General features: G+C 43.6%; 1 protein-coding gene across 1 annotated transcript in view; it reads left to right on the top strand.

Annotated features, from left to right (window-relative positions):
* The window catches only part of GPR157 (G protein-coupled receptor 157), a 55,166-nt gene extending 40,825 nt beyond the window's left edge, over positions 1 to 14,341 (top strand). The window contains exons 3-5 of the mRNA XM_089684324.1: positions 415 to 628; positions 5,165 to 5,353; positions 12,552 to 14,341. Of these exons, the coding sequence (XP_089540450.1) occupies positions 415 to 628; positions 5,165 to 5,353; positions 12,552 to 12,779 (631 nt within the window). The 3' untranslated portion in view covers positions 12,780 to 14,341. The remainder of the gene's footprint in view (positions 1 to 414; positions 629 to 5,164; positions 5,354 to 12,551) is intronic.
* Positions 14,342 to 16,515: the final 2,174 nt, after the last annotated feature.

The raw sequence follows: 16,515 nt of genomic DNA, 5'->3' as shown, positions 1-16,515 counted from the left end.
TCTGCGTGCTCTGCCGCTCGGCTCCTCCTCTCCAAGCTCCACCTCCTCGCCTGTGATTGGCCGCCTGTGTGCCTCTCCTGAGCTACAGTTCCGGTGGCCAATCAGCGGCGAGGAGGCGGAGCTGTTGAGTGATCCCGGAGGTGTGGCCAGGTTACAGGGGCAGCATATCATCCCGCCCACAGATCGCGAGACAGAGCAGCGGTGTCTCGGTTCCTAAGACCATCGGAAATATGCGTTTTCCGATGGTCTTAGGCGACCCCTGGGAAATGGTCGTTCGACCCCCAGGTTGAGAACCGCTGCCTTATATTGTAAAGCGCTGAGCAATCTGTTGGCACACTATAAATCCTGTATAATAATATGGTATTACAGTAATCTGCTGACTGTACTTCAGATACTTTCATTTCTCTCCCACAGTTGGGGTGTTCCGCTGGTGATAACCGTCACTGCAGTATGCCTACAGAAGATTGGATATGACGCATCCTATGTTTCAGTGGGTTGGTGCTGGATCAGTATAGATGCGGAAGACAAGCTCACCTGGATGCTGCTGGCTGGAAAAGTGTGGGAGATCCTGGCTTACCTGGTCTTGCCCATTCTCTACATCCGTATAAAGAAGCATATTGGCAGAGCGGTATAGTATTCTTCATTTGTTGCTCTTAATGTCTACCTTTGTAGTCTTAGTATAAAAAAAAAACTGTAATGCACGGCAACTTTTTGGAATTTTCTGTTTTTTGTAACTTAAAGTGGTATTAGAGGCTGTTAAAAAAAAAAAAAAAAAAAAAAAAAAAAAAAAACTTCCCCCTGTAAGTCAATGGCATAATGTACAGTATGTGCTGCATGCTAGCACATTACGGAAGACTTACTTTAAAAGGAAGCCCTCCAGCAATGCCCTGTCACCACTGAGAGGGCTTCCATCTTCACCTGTTCGTTCTTTCGGGTTTGTGGGCTCCGGCTGTTTAAATGGCCGAGCCGCGATGACATCAGTCCTGGCGATGCACAATCGGAGCACAGCACTTTGCTTAGACGGCATACTCAGTATAACGTCTATTCAGAGCTCCGTGCGTATATTCCGGTGACTACACTGGCTGCAGAAATAGTGAACATATCTTAAACGGTGCGCGTTTAGGCGCTATTCCGTGTACCTAAGTACAAGTCACCAGGCGGTGTTTACTACCTCTTTAAATTTAATCGAAATCTAAATTCAGTTTATGGCTGAATAAAGCAGATTACTTACAGTGGGGCAAAAAAGTATTTAGTCAGCCACCAATTGTGCAAGTTCTCCCACTTAAAAAGATGAGAGAGGCCTGTAATTGGCATCATAGGTAGACCTCAACTATGAGAGACAAAATGAGAAAAAAAATCCAGACAATCACATTGGCCGATTTGGAAAGAATTTATTTGCAAATTATGGTGGAAAATAAGTATTTGGTCAATATCAAAAGTTCATCTCAATACTTTGTTATATATCCTTTGTTGGCAATGACAGAGGTCAAATGTTTCCTGAAAGTCTTCACAAGGTTGGCACACACTGTTGCTGGTATGTTGGCCCATTCCTCCATGCAGATCTCCTCTAGAGCAGTGATGTTATGGGGCTGTCCCAGGGCAACACAGACTTTCAACTCCCTCCAAATGTTTTTTATGGGGTTGAGATCTGGAGACTGGCTAGGCCACTCCAGGACCTTGAAATGCTTCTTACGAAGCCACTCCTTCATTGCCCAGGCGGTATGTTTGGGATCAACCACGTTTCATCTTCAATACCCTTGCTGATGGAAGGAGGTTTGCACTCAAAATCTCAAGATACATGGCCCCATTCATTCTGTCCTGTACATGGATCAGTCGCCCTGGTCTCTTTGCGGAGAAACAGCCCCAAAGCATGATGTTGCCACCCCCATGCTTCACAGTAGGTATGGTGTTCTTTTGATGCAACTCAGCATTCTCTCTCCTCCAAAAACGACGAGTTGTGTTTCTACCAAACAGTTCTATTTTGGTTTCATCTGAGCATAAGACATTCTCCCAATCCTCTTCTGGATCATCCAAATGCTCTCTAGCAAACTTCAGACGGGCCCGGACATGTACTGGCTTAAGCAGGGGGACACGTCTGGCACTGCAGGATCTGAGTCCCTGGCGGCGTAGTGTGTTACTGATGGTGGCCTTTGTTACGTTGGTCCCAGCTCTCTGCAGGTCATTCACTAGGTCCCCCCCGTGTGGTCCTGGGATTTTTGCTCACCATTCTTGTGATTATTTTGACCCCACGGGGTGAGATCTTGCGTGGAGCCCCAGATCAAGGGAGATTATCAATGGTCTTGTATGTCTTCCATTTTCTAATTATTGCTCCCATAGTTGATTTGTTCACACCAAGCTGCTTGCCTATTGCAGATTCAGTCTTCCCAGCCTGCTGCAGGTCTACAATTTTGTTTCTGGTGTCCTTCGACAGCTCTTTGGTCTTCACCATAGTGGAGTTTTGAGTGTGACTGTTTGAGGCTGTGGACAGGTGTCTTTTATACTGATAACAAGTTCAAACAGGTGCCATTGATACAGGTAATGAGTGCAGCACAGAGGAGCCTCTTAAAGAAGAAGGTACAGGTCTGTGAGAGCCAGCAATCTTGCTTGTTTGTAGGTGACCAAATACTTATTTTCCACCATAATTTGCAAATACATTATTTCCAAATCAGCCAATGTGATTGTCTGGATTTTTTTTCTCATTTTGTCTCTCATAGTTGAGGTCTACCTATGATGCCAATTACAGGCCTCTCTCATCTCTTTAAGTGGGAGAACTTGCACAATTGGTGGCTGACTAAATACTTTTTTGCCCCACTGTATATTATGCATTACCGGGGTCGGATTAGCAAATGATGATTGGTCATTTATTTATTTTATTTCAGGTACTAGAATAACGCCGTCAATTTACACAGCGCTTTACATATATATTGTACATTCATATCAGTCCCTAACCCTCAAGGGGCATACAATCTAAGGTCCCTAACTCACATTCATAGATACACATAATAGGGCCAATTTAGACAGGAGCTAATATACCTACCAGCATGTCTTTGGAGTGTGGGAGGAAACCGGAGTGCCCAGAGGAAACCCACGGAGGCACAGGAAGAACATGCAAACTCCAGGTCATTATTGGTTGCTGCACTTTGCTTATATTTACTTCCTGCGCCACATTACTTACTAAGCCCACATGTTTAACCACTTGCCAACCATGCTATAGCCGAATGACTGCTACAGCGTGGTTGTCCTGTTCTTGGAGGGTGTCATATGATGTCCTCCCAGAATGCACCCTCCCGCACGCCCCTGGCAATGTGGTAAAAGGCCAATGACAGCGGCTTTTTACCACGTGATCAGCTGTGTCCAATAACACAGCAGATCACCGGTAAATGCAGTTGTTGGTTATCGGCTGCATTTTCCTCGTGCTGTCACAGCATGAGGAAAGTACTGCCGAGAACCGGCAATTGTCAGAGGACGGATCAGCACCGATCATCAGGGCACTGATTATCAGTGCTGCCCATCAGTACCACCCATCAGTGCCGTCAGTCAATGCTACCCATCAGTGCCGCCTATCAGTGGCCATCATTGTTTCATATCAGTGCCAGCTCATCAGTGCCATCTATCAGTGCCCATCAGTGCTGCCTATCCATGCCACCTCATCAGTGCCGTATATCAGTGCTGCCTGTCGGTGCCCATCAGTGCTGCCTCATCAATGCACATCAGTGAAGGAGAAAAATTACCTGTTTGCAAAATGTTATAATAGAAACAAAGAAAAACTTTTTTTGCACTTTTTTGTTTATAGCACAAAAAATAAAACACCCAGCGGCAAGTAAATGCCACCAAAAGAAAGCTCTATTTGTGTGAAAAAATTATAAAAACTTCACATGGGTACAATGTTGCATGACCACGCAATTGTCATTCAAAGTGCGACAGTGCTGAAAATTGAGAAAACCAGTCTGTGTGCTATATGTCCACATCCCAGCAAATCTCTTTTTGTCCACACAAAGTCCATGACTACATATTCTGTTCATACTTGTACAAGTTTAATGCTTAGGAAGCCTATAGCTTAATCATTTTTTTTTTTTTTCATTCAACCAGCAGGTGGAACGAAGAAAAAATGACCTGATTCCCCCAAACACACACTCAATGTGGATAGGGGAATCCTACCCACTGAGTCATTGTTTTCTGATAGTGGGGAGATCTGCCATCAGAATACATAGATCAGCGTTGCAGGTTATAGTCAGTGGCACTATTCGTTGAGGAAAAGCCCAACAGACTGGTTGTACAGAAGTTTGATAGGTAGATTGTACAACCAGCCTGCCCATACATGGATGGAAATTTGGCCAGTCCCTACTGAACCAACTGAATTTTGATCCATGTATGGCTGGCTTTAATTTTTCAACAGGCAAGTGTGTTGGATAGCTGGTCTCCTGCTGGGTGCTATGGTTTCTTTTGCTTGCCACTACAATTACAGATCACGGTAGTGACAGAAGGGTCAGCAGGAGGAACAACAGCACGTGGTAAATATTAATCCTTTTATGTTACTGGGTGCTTGTGGTTCCAATTTTGTAATTGAAGCTACGAGTCACTGGGAAGTTTAGTCTACTTATATTTTTCTTCTGCTGGTGATAACATTTGCATACATTTGCATTTCTTTTAGATAACATATATTATACCCAGTGAGGTTATCACTGGGTCACTGTGCTTCTCTATGCAATGCAAGCAGATCATGACTTGCAGAATGGACCAGCAGGGTGCTGTACATAGCATCCTGAAAACATCACAGCACCCTGCTTCAGACTGCCTTCTTCATCGGCTGAGAATCTGCATGGAGCTGCTAGTCTCGTATAGTATGAGCCAGGGGCGGACTGACCATTTGGAAACTCGGGCACTGCCCGAGGGCTCGGGGTCAGTAGGGGGCTCCATGAGATGCCCCTGGTACCTTTTTCATAGGCTTTTTTGAGTTTGGGCAAGGACACAGGGGCCCCATGATCCCTTATTGCCCGGGGGCCCCATGAGTTGTCAGTCCGCCCCTGGTATGAGCCATAATGGAGAAACCTTTACTCCGACATAGTTTATATATGGAAAGTTTATCGGTCTTCCTCCAGTCTATAGACAGTTGATGTTCATGTGCTCGTATCATTCATAATGTGACCTCCTTCTGTCTCTCCAGCATGAGGCTTTATCCGAATATCGTCCAATCCTGTCCACTGCTCCTGTTCAGCCCAGAACTATAGCTGACAAAAAGCTGATCTTCATCCCAGTTATCTTTATCTTTCTCCGTATCTGGAGCACCATCCGCTTCATCCTGACTCTTTGTGAGTCTCCAGCAGTGCACAACCCCATCCTCCTTGTACTACACGTAAGTAATGGTTTAATAATCAAATGTAAATTGCAGCTCATTGCACTCCGCGAAGTAATAATGTCCAGGGAACATTGCAGCTGTTTACATTCAGAAAGTCAACTCTATTAAAGTATAAAATCCAGTGCTTCTGGGCAGCCTCTGCCTGTTATAATATTTATTTATTGCAGGTACTTATATAGCGCCATCAATTTAATGCAGCACTTTATTCACATCAGTCCCTAATCCTCAAAGGGATTACAATCTAAGGTCCCTAAATTACATTCATATACATCATTCGCTCCCTCACCCACATCTTCAATCTCTCCCTCTCCACCGGCACCTTCCCCTCCCCACTAAAGCACGCACACATCACCCCCATAGTCAAAAAACCTTCCATTGACCCCACTAACCTTAACAACCTTAGACCCATCTCCCTGCTGCCTTTCACTTCCAAGCTCCTTGAGCGGCTGGCCTGCAATCGCCTAAGTGTCCACTTCACTGATAACAACCTCCTCGACCCTCTACAGTCTGGCTTCCGTCCCCTACACTCTACTGAAACTGCCCTTCTTAAAATCACCAACGACCTGCTAACCACCAAAGCCCATGGCTACTATTCTATCCTCCTGCTCCTCAACCTCTCCGCAGCCTTTTACACTGTTGACCACCCTCTCCTCCTTGCCAAATTGCACTCCCTTGGCATCAGGGACGCTGCTCTCTCCTGGTTCTCCTCCTACTTTTCCCAACACTCCTTCAGCGTCACCTACAACACTGCCACCTCCCCCTCTCTGTCGGGGTACTCTAAGGCTCTGTCCTCAGACCCCTTCTTTTCTCCATCTGTACCTCCTCCCTTGGCAAACCTTTTCACTCCCACGGCTTCAATTACCACCTCTATGCCGACGACACCCAAATTTACCTCTCCACCCCCCACCTCACCCCCTCACTCTCCGCCCGCATCGCCCATCTCCTAAACGACATATCAGACTGGATGTCGCTCCATTTCCTCAAACTTAACCTATCCAAAACCAAGCTCCTGGTCTTCCCCACGCCCCCCCCCCCCATCCTCTCCATCACTACTAACAACGCCACCATCTCTCCCACCCCACACGCCAAAGTCCGGGGTGTCACCCTGGACTCCCACCTCTCCTTCCTACCCCATATCCAATTGCTATCTAGATCTTGCAGGCTCCACCTCCGCAACATCTCTAAGATACGCACATTCCTCACCCCAGACACCACCAAACAACTCGTACACTTCATCATCATCTCACGCCTGGACTATTGCAATTCCCTTCTCACTGGCCTACCCAAACAAACGCTATCCCCACTCAAGTCGATCCTAAACTCAGCAGCTAGACTCATCTACCTCCCCCCTCTGCCAATCCCTTCATTGGCTCTCGATTTCCCAACGCATCAAATTCAAGCTGCTTACTCTCACCTACAAAGCCATTCACAATGCCGCCCCGAACTACATAAATGACCCGATACCCAAATACTACCCTACCCGTTCCCTCCGCTCCTCACAGGACCTCCTACTCTCTAGCTCCCTGGTCTCCTCCTCCCACGCCCGATTGCAATACTTCTCTAGGACTTCCCCCATCCTCTGGAACTCCCTACCCCAATCCATCAGACTGCCACCCTCCTCACCTTCAGGCGCACCCTGAAAACCCTCCTCTTCAGGGAAGCCTACCACAACCTCACCTAACACCTGACCTCACCTAACAACTAACCTCCTCCACTCCTCCCACCACTCCATCCCCCACAGCCATTTCCTCCTGTACCACTTTCCACTCCCTCCTAGATTGTAAGCTCGAAAGAGCAGGGCCCTCGAACCCCTCGTGTATTGTATTGTTACTGTCTTGTCTCATGTTCTGTCCCCCTTGCTACTGTACAGCGCTGAGCAAACCCTTTGGCGATATATAAATACTGTATAATAATAATAATAATACTAGGGCCAATTTAGACAGGAGCCAATTCACCTACCAGCATGTCTTTGGAGTGTGGGTGGAAACCGGAGTATCCGGAGGAAACCCATGCAGGCACAGGGAGAACATGCAAACTCCAGGCAGGTGGTGCCGTGGTTGGGATTCAAACCAACAACCCTAGTACTGCCAGGCGGAAGTGCTAACCATTTAGCCACTGTGCTGCCCATTATAATTGTGTGCTCTGAAACCTCCTTCTAAAGCTACAGTGAAGGTGTTCCAAACGACCAGGAAGCCACATTTGTGAAGACTTTGATATGGGATCGTCGGTTAGTTAAGGCTACTGGCAGCTATTGGGATTTAGCTAGTAAACAAAACAAAATGCAAGAGAAAAAAAATTAAATCACCTTAGCGGGTAGGCTGTCTGTGTGAATAGGGTTAAATTCAACATTTATTTATGCCCTGGAAGCTTCGAAGCACACCTATCAACAAAAAGAAAAGTCTAAAAAATAAAATGATTTCTTAAAACCCAACTCCAAGCAGAGAAAAACATTCTCTTTTGCAGTGGGGCGGTGCCTACACTGCAAGGGTTAATAGCTTGTTATGTCTAGGGGGAGAGAAGAAAGGTAACTGATCCTCTGCCCTCACAGCAGACACGCTCCCCCATGATCCATGATTGATTGTCCCTTGGCATCCTCACATTCAGGGCTATGGACCCAGCTCTGGTCTTGGTGATGTCAGGACACTAGACCGCTGGAGCAACGGGGTGCAGAAGCTTTAGAGACTGGTGTAGCTGCAGGTGAGAGTGGAGGATCGGGTAAGTATATTTCCTTTAATTGTTCCCTTAGACATTAGCTAGCAATTACCCTTTGCAGTGTGAGCTCATATGCTTTTATTTGCCTGGATTTGGGCTTTAATAACCCCAGGTGTCCCAGTCACTTTGACAATTCCAGATAGTGTCAAAGTCTGTTCAACCTTTGTGCACCCTCCTGTTGGCCACTGAAACTGCCCATTATTGAGCAGGCAGAAAGGGGCTGATTCGTGGCTGATTGGTTAGGTTGCGCAGGGTTTCTGGGCTTTGCAGCACTTCTGCAGAGGGCTGAAAGTAAGGCATGAGTTCAGGTTATATAATCCCTCTGTACAGCTTATGCAGAATTCAGGGTTGCCAATTCTGCTCTACTCAGGGGCGTACTGACCATTTGGAAACTCAGGCACTGCCCGGGGTCAGAAGGGGGCCCCATGAGATGCCCCTGGTACAGTTTACATAGGTTTTTTTTGAGTTTGGGCAAGGACACAGGGGCCCCATGATCCCCTATTGCCAGGGAGCCACATGAGTTGTCAGTCCGCCCCTGGCTGTACTCCATATTTCTACATATTTAAACTTTAAAATCACTATCAATGATGCCAGGGCCCATTTCATGGTTGTCCTTTATTAGGTCCTTTTTGAGGACACTATTAGGAAAGGACTCCAAAACAAGACCCAGTACTTTATTGAATATGATCATTTTGTAAGAGATTTCATTAGCCCTACTTAGTCGGTCTTACCTAAATACATAAACATTTAGGAACTAGTAAAAAGTGCCTGGGACATATTTTGTCTTAACTTCGTCTCAAGTGGAGAGCAGCCAAAATTTTTAAATTTAATTTTATAAACTGTGTGGGGGGGGGGGGAAAAAAATGAAAGATAGAAACTGATTTGTTGCTATAGGCAATGGCACCAGTCAGTATAGAACTTGTCTCAGACACATTTTAATAATCCCCCCCCTTTGAATTATTGTAAAGAAACTATAGCACATTGGGTATTGACACATGGTCTACACAATAAGGCCTCCTGTACACTGGACTTTATAAAAACGCCAGTAGCGTTAGCTGTAGAATGCCGCGTCAAAAATGTGAGTTCTGTTGTGTTTCTTAGTGTTTTTTGATTTGCGTTTTTCAGCGTTTGTGATTTTTAGCGTTTGTTTAGCAAAATTATACTCCCACAAAAGCTTGAGGCTCAAAAACATTCATAAAGGTTGGATAGCCTTTGCTTTTGCTTTTTGCAGCAATTTTTTAGCGTTAGAACTTTTTTACAGCTGAAAAACACCTCTTCAAACGCATTAGTTCTGGGGGGGTTTTTTCAGCCTGAAAACTCTCCTGAAAAAAAACACTGATAAAAGCTTTGGATACATAGGATACCATGCTGGAGAGTTTACTGGCTGTAAAAAAAAAAAAAAAATGTCTGATGCCCAAAACTGCAGCTGTAAAAACGCCCAGTGCACATGAGGACTTACTATTAAGTCTTTGATTTTAGAATATTATAACTTTCAAAATTATAATCTAATAAAGGTACCAGAAAACATTTTTAGAAGCGCTTAAGTGTATATAAAGCCAAAACCTTTTTTTCTTTTAATCATGGCTAGAATGGGGAAGTGCATTCTGGGGACAATTTACTAAAGGTTATCACATGCGTTATGTCGGTCAGGTGCCCACAAATCGCATGCAATACTGAAAATATCAATTCACTATTGCTAGTGGTATTTACCGCAAATAGCAGGGATGCTCGGTAAATACTGCATAAGAAGACCTTAAAGTCAATTCACAGAAGGAAATAAATAATTCAATGCATGTGGTAAATAACCACTTCCCGACCGCCCTATAGCAGAAATACTGCTACAGGGTGGCACAGGGGTGCAAAAGTGTGTGTGTGTGTGATTTCGCATAGGGGGCGCACGGCATTTGTAAACTTTCACGTAAACCAATTAATTTACACGTATTGGAATTTTTGTTTAGTAAAAACATGTAGCAGAATACATTTTGGCATAAATTTATGACCAAATTTGATTTTTTAAATTTTTTTACTGGACATGTTTAATAGCGAAAAGTTAAAAATATTGTTTTTGTTTTTTTTTTGTTTTTGTTTTTTTTTAAATTCTCTGCTTTTTTTTTTTTTCTATAGCACAAAAAATAAAAAACACACAAGCGATCAACTACCACCAAAAGAAAGCTCAATTTGTGGGGAAAAAGGACGTAAATTTAATTTGGGTGCAGCGTTGCATGACTGCGCAGTTGTCAGTTAAAGTAACACAGTGCAATAACGCAAAAATGGCCTGGTCAGAAAGAGGGGTAAATCCTCAGGAGGGCAAGTGGTTAAGTAGTGGTTGAGGCATGCAATATGTAATGGTTGTTAAGGAGTGGGCGGCCACCGGTATCCTTAACAAACCAGTAACTGTCATGGTTGTTAAGGAGTGAGTGGGTGCCGCGTCCTTAACCGATCAGTCATCAGCTGTTAGTGGGGTTCCCTGCTGACAGCTGAATGTAAAAAAACACAATTTCCTGCAATTAAAAATTGAGAACAAAAATGGCGTGGGGTCCCCCCCCCATCAATGCCAAGCCCTTCGAGTTTGGTATGGATTTGAAGGGAACCCCCACGCCAAAATCATTAAAAAAATGGTGCAGGGTCCCCCCCCCAAAATCCATACCAAACCCTTATACAAACATGCAGCCCGGCAGGTCAGGAAAGGTTGGGGGACAAGCAAGCACCCCCCATAAACTATAGGGCTCCGCCCTCCCCCCCAAATCACCATGTCCCCATGGGGACAAGGGCCTCTTCCTCACAACCCTGGCCGGTAGTTGTGGGGGTCTGAAATCGGAATCTGGGAGCCCCTTTCAACAACAGGGCCCCCGATCCTGCCCCCCCCCCTCCTATGTGAACGAGTATAGGGGACATGGTACCCCTACTCATTCACCAAAAAAAAGTGTAATGTATAAAACACAGGAGGCAGTTTTTGCGAAGTCCTTTATTAAAACAACAAGAATGTCCCCGGTGTAGATCCATAGTCAATCACGATACCTGCCGTCACCGCCGATTCGAGGGGAAAAAAAAAAGGATCGTCTCTCAATGCCTGACAGGTCCTAACTAAGGGCCGGGGCCACCCGGTAATGTCACCTGGTGACCCTGCCCCCTTGTGATGTCGTCGACCCAGCATGCAGTGATGTCGGGTGTTGTGATTGAATATGGATCTACACTGGGGGACTTTTTTTTTTTTGTTTATTTAATAAAGGACATGTCAAAAACTGCCTCCTGTGTTTTTTGCATTACACCTTTTTTTGGGTGAATGAGTAGGGGTATCACGTACCCCATACTCATTTGCATGAGGGGGGTGCCGCGATCTGACCCTTGTTAAAGGGGGCTTCCAAATTTCGATAAGCCCCCCCCAGCCCACTGGCCAGGGTGGTGGGGAAAACATGGGGGCAAGGTGCTTTGGATGGGGGTTGGCAGAGGCCGCCCCCAAACACCCTCCCCCATGTTCAGGGCAGGTGGCCTGGTATGGTTCAGGATGGGGGAAGAGTGCTTGCTCATCTTTCTTAAACTGCTGGGCTGCATGCCCAAATAAGGGTCTGGTATGGATTTTTGGGGGGGACCCCACATACATTTTTTTTTTATTATTTTGGCATGGGGGTTCCTCTTGAAATTCATACCAGACCTTAAGGTCTTGGTATGGATGGGAGGAACCCCCGCTATTTTTTTTAAATTAATTTATCATTGCCGGCAATTCTTTTTTACGTTCAGCTGTTAGCAGGGGACCTGCTGAGAGCTGATACATTACCGCATGTTTTCACTACTAAAATACCGCATGACTTAATAAAATAACTTGTGTTATTTTAGTAGCATTTTTTAGTGAATGCCAATGTTTTTGTTTAAATGCAGTGTGGTTACCACATACTTGGATGTGGTAAGATACTGCTTAGTGAATTGTCTCCTCTGTCTCTATCCTTGCTGGGCAGATTCACCCCTCTGTGATCATTGTCACCAGGAAAGTCCAAAACAGGAATAGAGGGACATTTTTTCTCTTTTTTTTCTCGGTGACAGCTGTCTTGGAGGGAATATCCTCTGACTTTGCAGACATTTTCCCTCACTTTCTGTAAGGCAGAAAGTAAAGGGAAATCTCTCCAAGGGGACAAAGGCATAGAAAAAAATGTGACAGTGGTTCTAACCATTCCTTACTATGTCCTTACCTAGGCACTAGATGCAGAGCAGGGCATTCAGCACCATTGCTGAAAGAAGTAATGGAAATTCATTCATTCAGGCTGAAAAGTACCCTAGAGTACATTTTCAAAATGTACTCAAATATATTCTCTTACAATACTCAATATCCCTCTACTTGGTATTTCAGTATTCAAGTAAAGTGTTGCAATTTTAGCTCCATTTTTGGTTGAGAATAACTTTAGGAGACCACCCCATGTGTGAGTGCATCAATGAAAAATGTTATGACTTTTTCATGTTCTGATCATTTTTTGTTTTTCCCTATTTGCAGGGTATTGGAAATAGCTTCCAGGGTGGCGCAAACTGCATTATGTTCGTCTTATGTACACGTGTCATCAGAACCCGTCTGCTGAAATCACTCTGTTGGTGTTGCTACGGATCGTCCAGCCCTGGTGACATCAGGGAGAGTGCTGTGTCTGAGGGATATCCATCAGGCTATGGTACCACATCAGGATTTCTCGACAGCCAGAATTGGTCACCACATCAGCCTAGTACTTGATTGTGCTGCAGGATCCTCCAGTCCATCCAGAGGGTCTTCTTTGTCTTCCTGATAGACTTCAGTCCGCACAGCTACTGCTTTCACTGGCTTTGTGTAGTTACAATGCCAAGCTACCTAAATGGAGCCTTGTGTAACAAAGCTGTTAAAATTCACAGGATTCAGAAAGTCTGTTCTACGCACTTCTCATGAGGTTATTTTCTATGCAATATTTATCGTACAGAATTATTGAACAATGCGCACTTTGGAAGAACCACTGTTTACAATTCATTAGAATACAGCCGTGAACTGGCTGTGTGAGACCTTTTCAGTCTTTTCTTGGTGCTTATTTATAAAAGTGATTCCAAGAGTATCGATGTGATGTGTAACCCACAGCATCTATTCAGTCTTTTGAAGTCTGAGAGTATCTTTCTGAGTGGCAGCTATGGGTTATAACATTTCCAGAACCTGTGCAGCTGTCTTCCTGATAATGCAAACTTTTAATAATCTGCCTAGTAGGCTAATACAGTTTTTAAATGTTTCTAATAAAATGTTTGATCATCAGAAACTCTGTAACCTTTGGACAGACTTGACCATGTCTCTGTTGTGTATTAGTTTACTGGTCCAGTTGCATAACAGCTGATCACCAAAATTCATCAAACGTTAGGATACATGTAGAATTAGGTCATGCTAGGATTTATTACCAGAATACAAATACTTATCTATGCAATTTTGTTTTTCAAAACTGGTGATAAAATGTCTTAGTGTTTGCCTACTATGGTAATGTACATGTTTTGGAATTTAGATATTGGTGGTATTAAGGTTTAATCCTTGGGTGGATGCTGGTTGGATGAATCATTATGTGCCTTTGTACATTTTTAGGGACTCAATTAGTAAAACGGCCCTGCTAGAGGTGTTAGCTGTGGCCTCCTGTAAGAAAGCTAGAAATTAATATTTCTATCCTGATCCTTGTTTTCTACAATGTAAAATGCATGGCAGTGAGTGTTACGTTGTAGCAGGTGGACAGAGCAGAGAACTCCTATGCAGAGATTGCCTGTGTCCCCAGAAAGGAGATTCAGAAAGCTGGTTGATAATGTAGCAAACTTGTAGTTTCCCAAAACTGCAGCAAAAAGTCACTGGCATGGGAATTTGGGAAAATTTCCTAATTGGGAAACAGACAGCTTAAAACACATTTACATTCAAATCCAGTGTATAGCTTCCTTTATGGCCTCATCATAGTGATCAGTGAAGAAGAGTCGTACTCCTGCTGGACAGAAATGTTTAGCCTTGCTCTGCAGATCTTGAATGATCCATTATGCCAGAAAGTGGCCCCTTTTCAGGATTGATTTTTTCACCCATAGGCCCCATAGCAGCTCTGTTCCCTGTTATTGTGATAGATTGACGTACCTCTGATTTTCTGCCACTGTCTGCATACTTATTTCAAATGCATATATTCACTTGTTCTTGCTGGATGATTTCTGGTATTTTTAGATGGGTAATTGCCTCCTTTATAGAACCTAGAGACCATGTGATTTTTCTACAAACTGATGTGAGTTATATTAAATAAAGTATTTATACATATTGAACTTGTGTTTTTCCAATGTCTAGACTTAGATCTGTATATCTGTTGTATGTTCGGCAACCAGTAAGTGGTTCGTGGCTGCCATCTTTTTCTAATGGTGCTTACCCCATGGCATTCAGGTAAATACCCATCACCTGAGCAGCGTTTACGTTCTATACTTCCCATAAAGCTGAGCATACACTTGGAATTTGGCCAGATCAGAGACTGGCTGAATTTTGAGGAGTTAGTGGTTGTCGATCAACTTCTGTCAAAGGGACATGTTGGAAAGTTTTATCCTAATTGGGGGCTGTGGTGAATCAGTGGGTGCTCCTGTCAGAATACAATGTCTTCTGGGGTGAAATTCCTCCATCCACCTTGTGTGTGTGGATGGAGGAGTCTGAAGAAGACAAAAACTAACCATGTACTGTATGGCCAACTTTAGTGGAGGTTGTGTGATCTGGGTAACATAGAGGTAAACTCCATCATTCAAATTTTATATAAACTTTAATCTGTAAAAAGGGACCTTGCACTTAATTCAATGTCCACTTTTAACTTTAGCAAGGTAGAGTGAAGACATATTTAAAAAGTAAAAAAAAACCTGTAGAAGGAAAAAGTTAAATATTTTGCTTACCTTTCCCTTGGCTTCCATAGTGCAGTAGGTGATGGGGAATGGTGAGTACTCCAAGTCAGATAAGAAGATGCTGCAGCAGTGTTGGGAGCGCCTTGTCACAAGATTTAGATCTTTCTGAAAGGAGAATGACATCACAGTTGCCTGCCTACACACCATGGGCAGAATTTGGGGGAAGGTTATGTATTTTATCTAACCAACAGATGTTTTTTTAACTTTTTACTAACCTTTAAAAAAAAAAAGGAGGGGAGGGGGGGGCATTGAAAAGCAAACCTTGCTTTTTAGGTGCAAGGTCTTCTTTATTTTAATTTGAAAAATAATTTTCAATCTTTTTAAATCTGCAACTCTCATTAAAATTTTACTTGGCGATCCTGCCATAAAGGTTATTGTTTATGCACTTCCTGTTATAGGGTTACAACTTTCTATACCTGTATCTAAATTGTGCTGCTTGGTCATCATATCACAGGGGCTTCCAATAGAAACAAATGGTTGTTTTACTGCATATTACAAAGGTATGTTCCACTGTTGTCACCATCAGAATACCTGCCCTAAGAAATGCCATGTATCCATCACAAGAGTTAATGTATGCATGCAGCAAATGGCTTTAAGAAATAATCACTGAAATAATACAAAGGATGGGGAAAAAAAGGAGAAAGTAAGTGTTTTATTGCCAAAAAATAGCAATTCTATATAATACACATGGTTTAGCAAACTAAATGTCATTCAGGTATGGTTTATATCTATACTGAAAGCTAAACATGAGAAAAACCTTTGTAGTGTACATTACATGGGGGCAGCACAGTGGCTAAATATTTAGCACTTCCGCCTGGCAGAATTAGGATTGTTGGTTCAAATCCCAGCCACGGCACCACCTGCCTGGAGTTTGCATGTTCTCTCTGTGCCTGTGTGGGGTTTCCTCCCACACTCAAAAAGATATGCTGGTAGGTTAATTGAATCCTGTCTAAATTGGCCCCAATATGTGTATATATGAATGTAAGTTAGGGACCTTAGATTATACGCCCCTTGAAGGTTAGGGACTGATGTGAATGTACTATATATATGTAAAGTGCTGCGTAAATTGACGGTGTTATATAAGGATCTGAAATAAATACATTACATGGCACCAGACAGCATTGATTTGCCTCTTGCATGCACACCAGCTTTGCTTTGGTATTTAGTTTCATTACATTTTTCCTTCAATAGAGGGCACCACAGTAGAATGTTAAAGATCTCTAAACGAGTATGCATTTTAACTTCAGCACAGAGCAGTACGCAGGAAACTAACTTGTAAAACATTCTTTATGTAAGGAGATCACTTTTTATAATGAAGTTTAGGTGTAAATGTGAGCAAAACCCAACCCATTTTCTAAAAGAAAGCACACGTTGTCAATGTTCAATAAATGTTAAAAATTACTTATTTAAAAAGCCTTACTTGTTTTTTGCAGTGTGTTCAGTTACAGTTTGCCTACCTGTGCATATGCAGTGTATGCTAAATTCAAGGCATGTCTCTATGAATGCCAATGTGCTTTTGAGCACTCAAATGCCGGTGTCATAGCTAGCCACATATGCAG

Source organism: Staurois parvus, unplaced genomic scaffold (assembly GCF_062004578.1).
Source record: "Staurois parvus isolate SC_StPar_1 unplaced genomic scaffold, SC_StPar_1.0 ptg000346l, whole genome shotgun sequence".
Classification (NCBI taxonomy): domain Eukaryota; kingdom Metazoa; phylum Chordata; class Amphibia; order Anura; family Ranidae; genus Staurois; species Staurois parvus.
The sequence above is the reverse complement of the archived record's forward strand: the minus strand, read 5'-3'. Positions and strand labels throughout refer to the sequence as shown.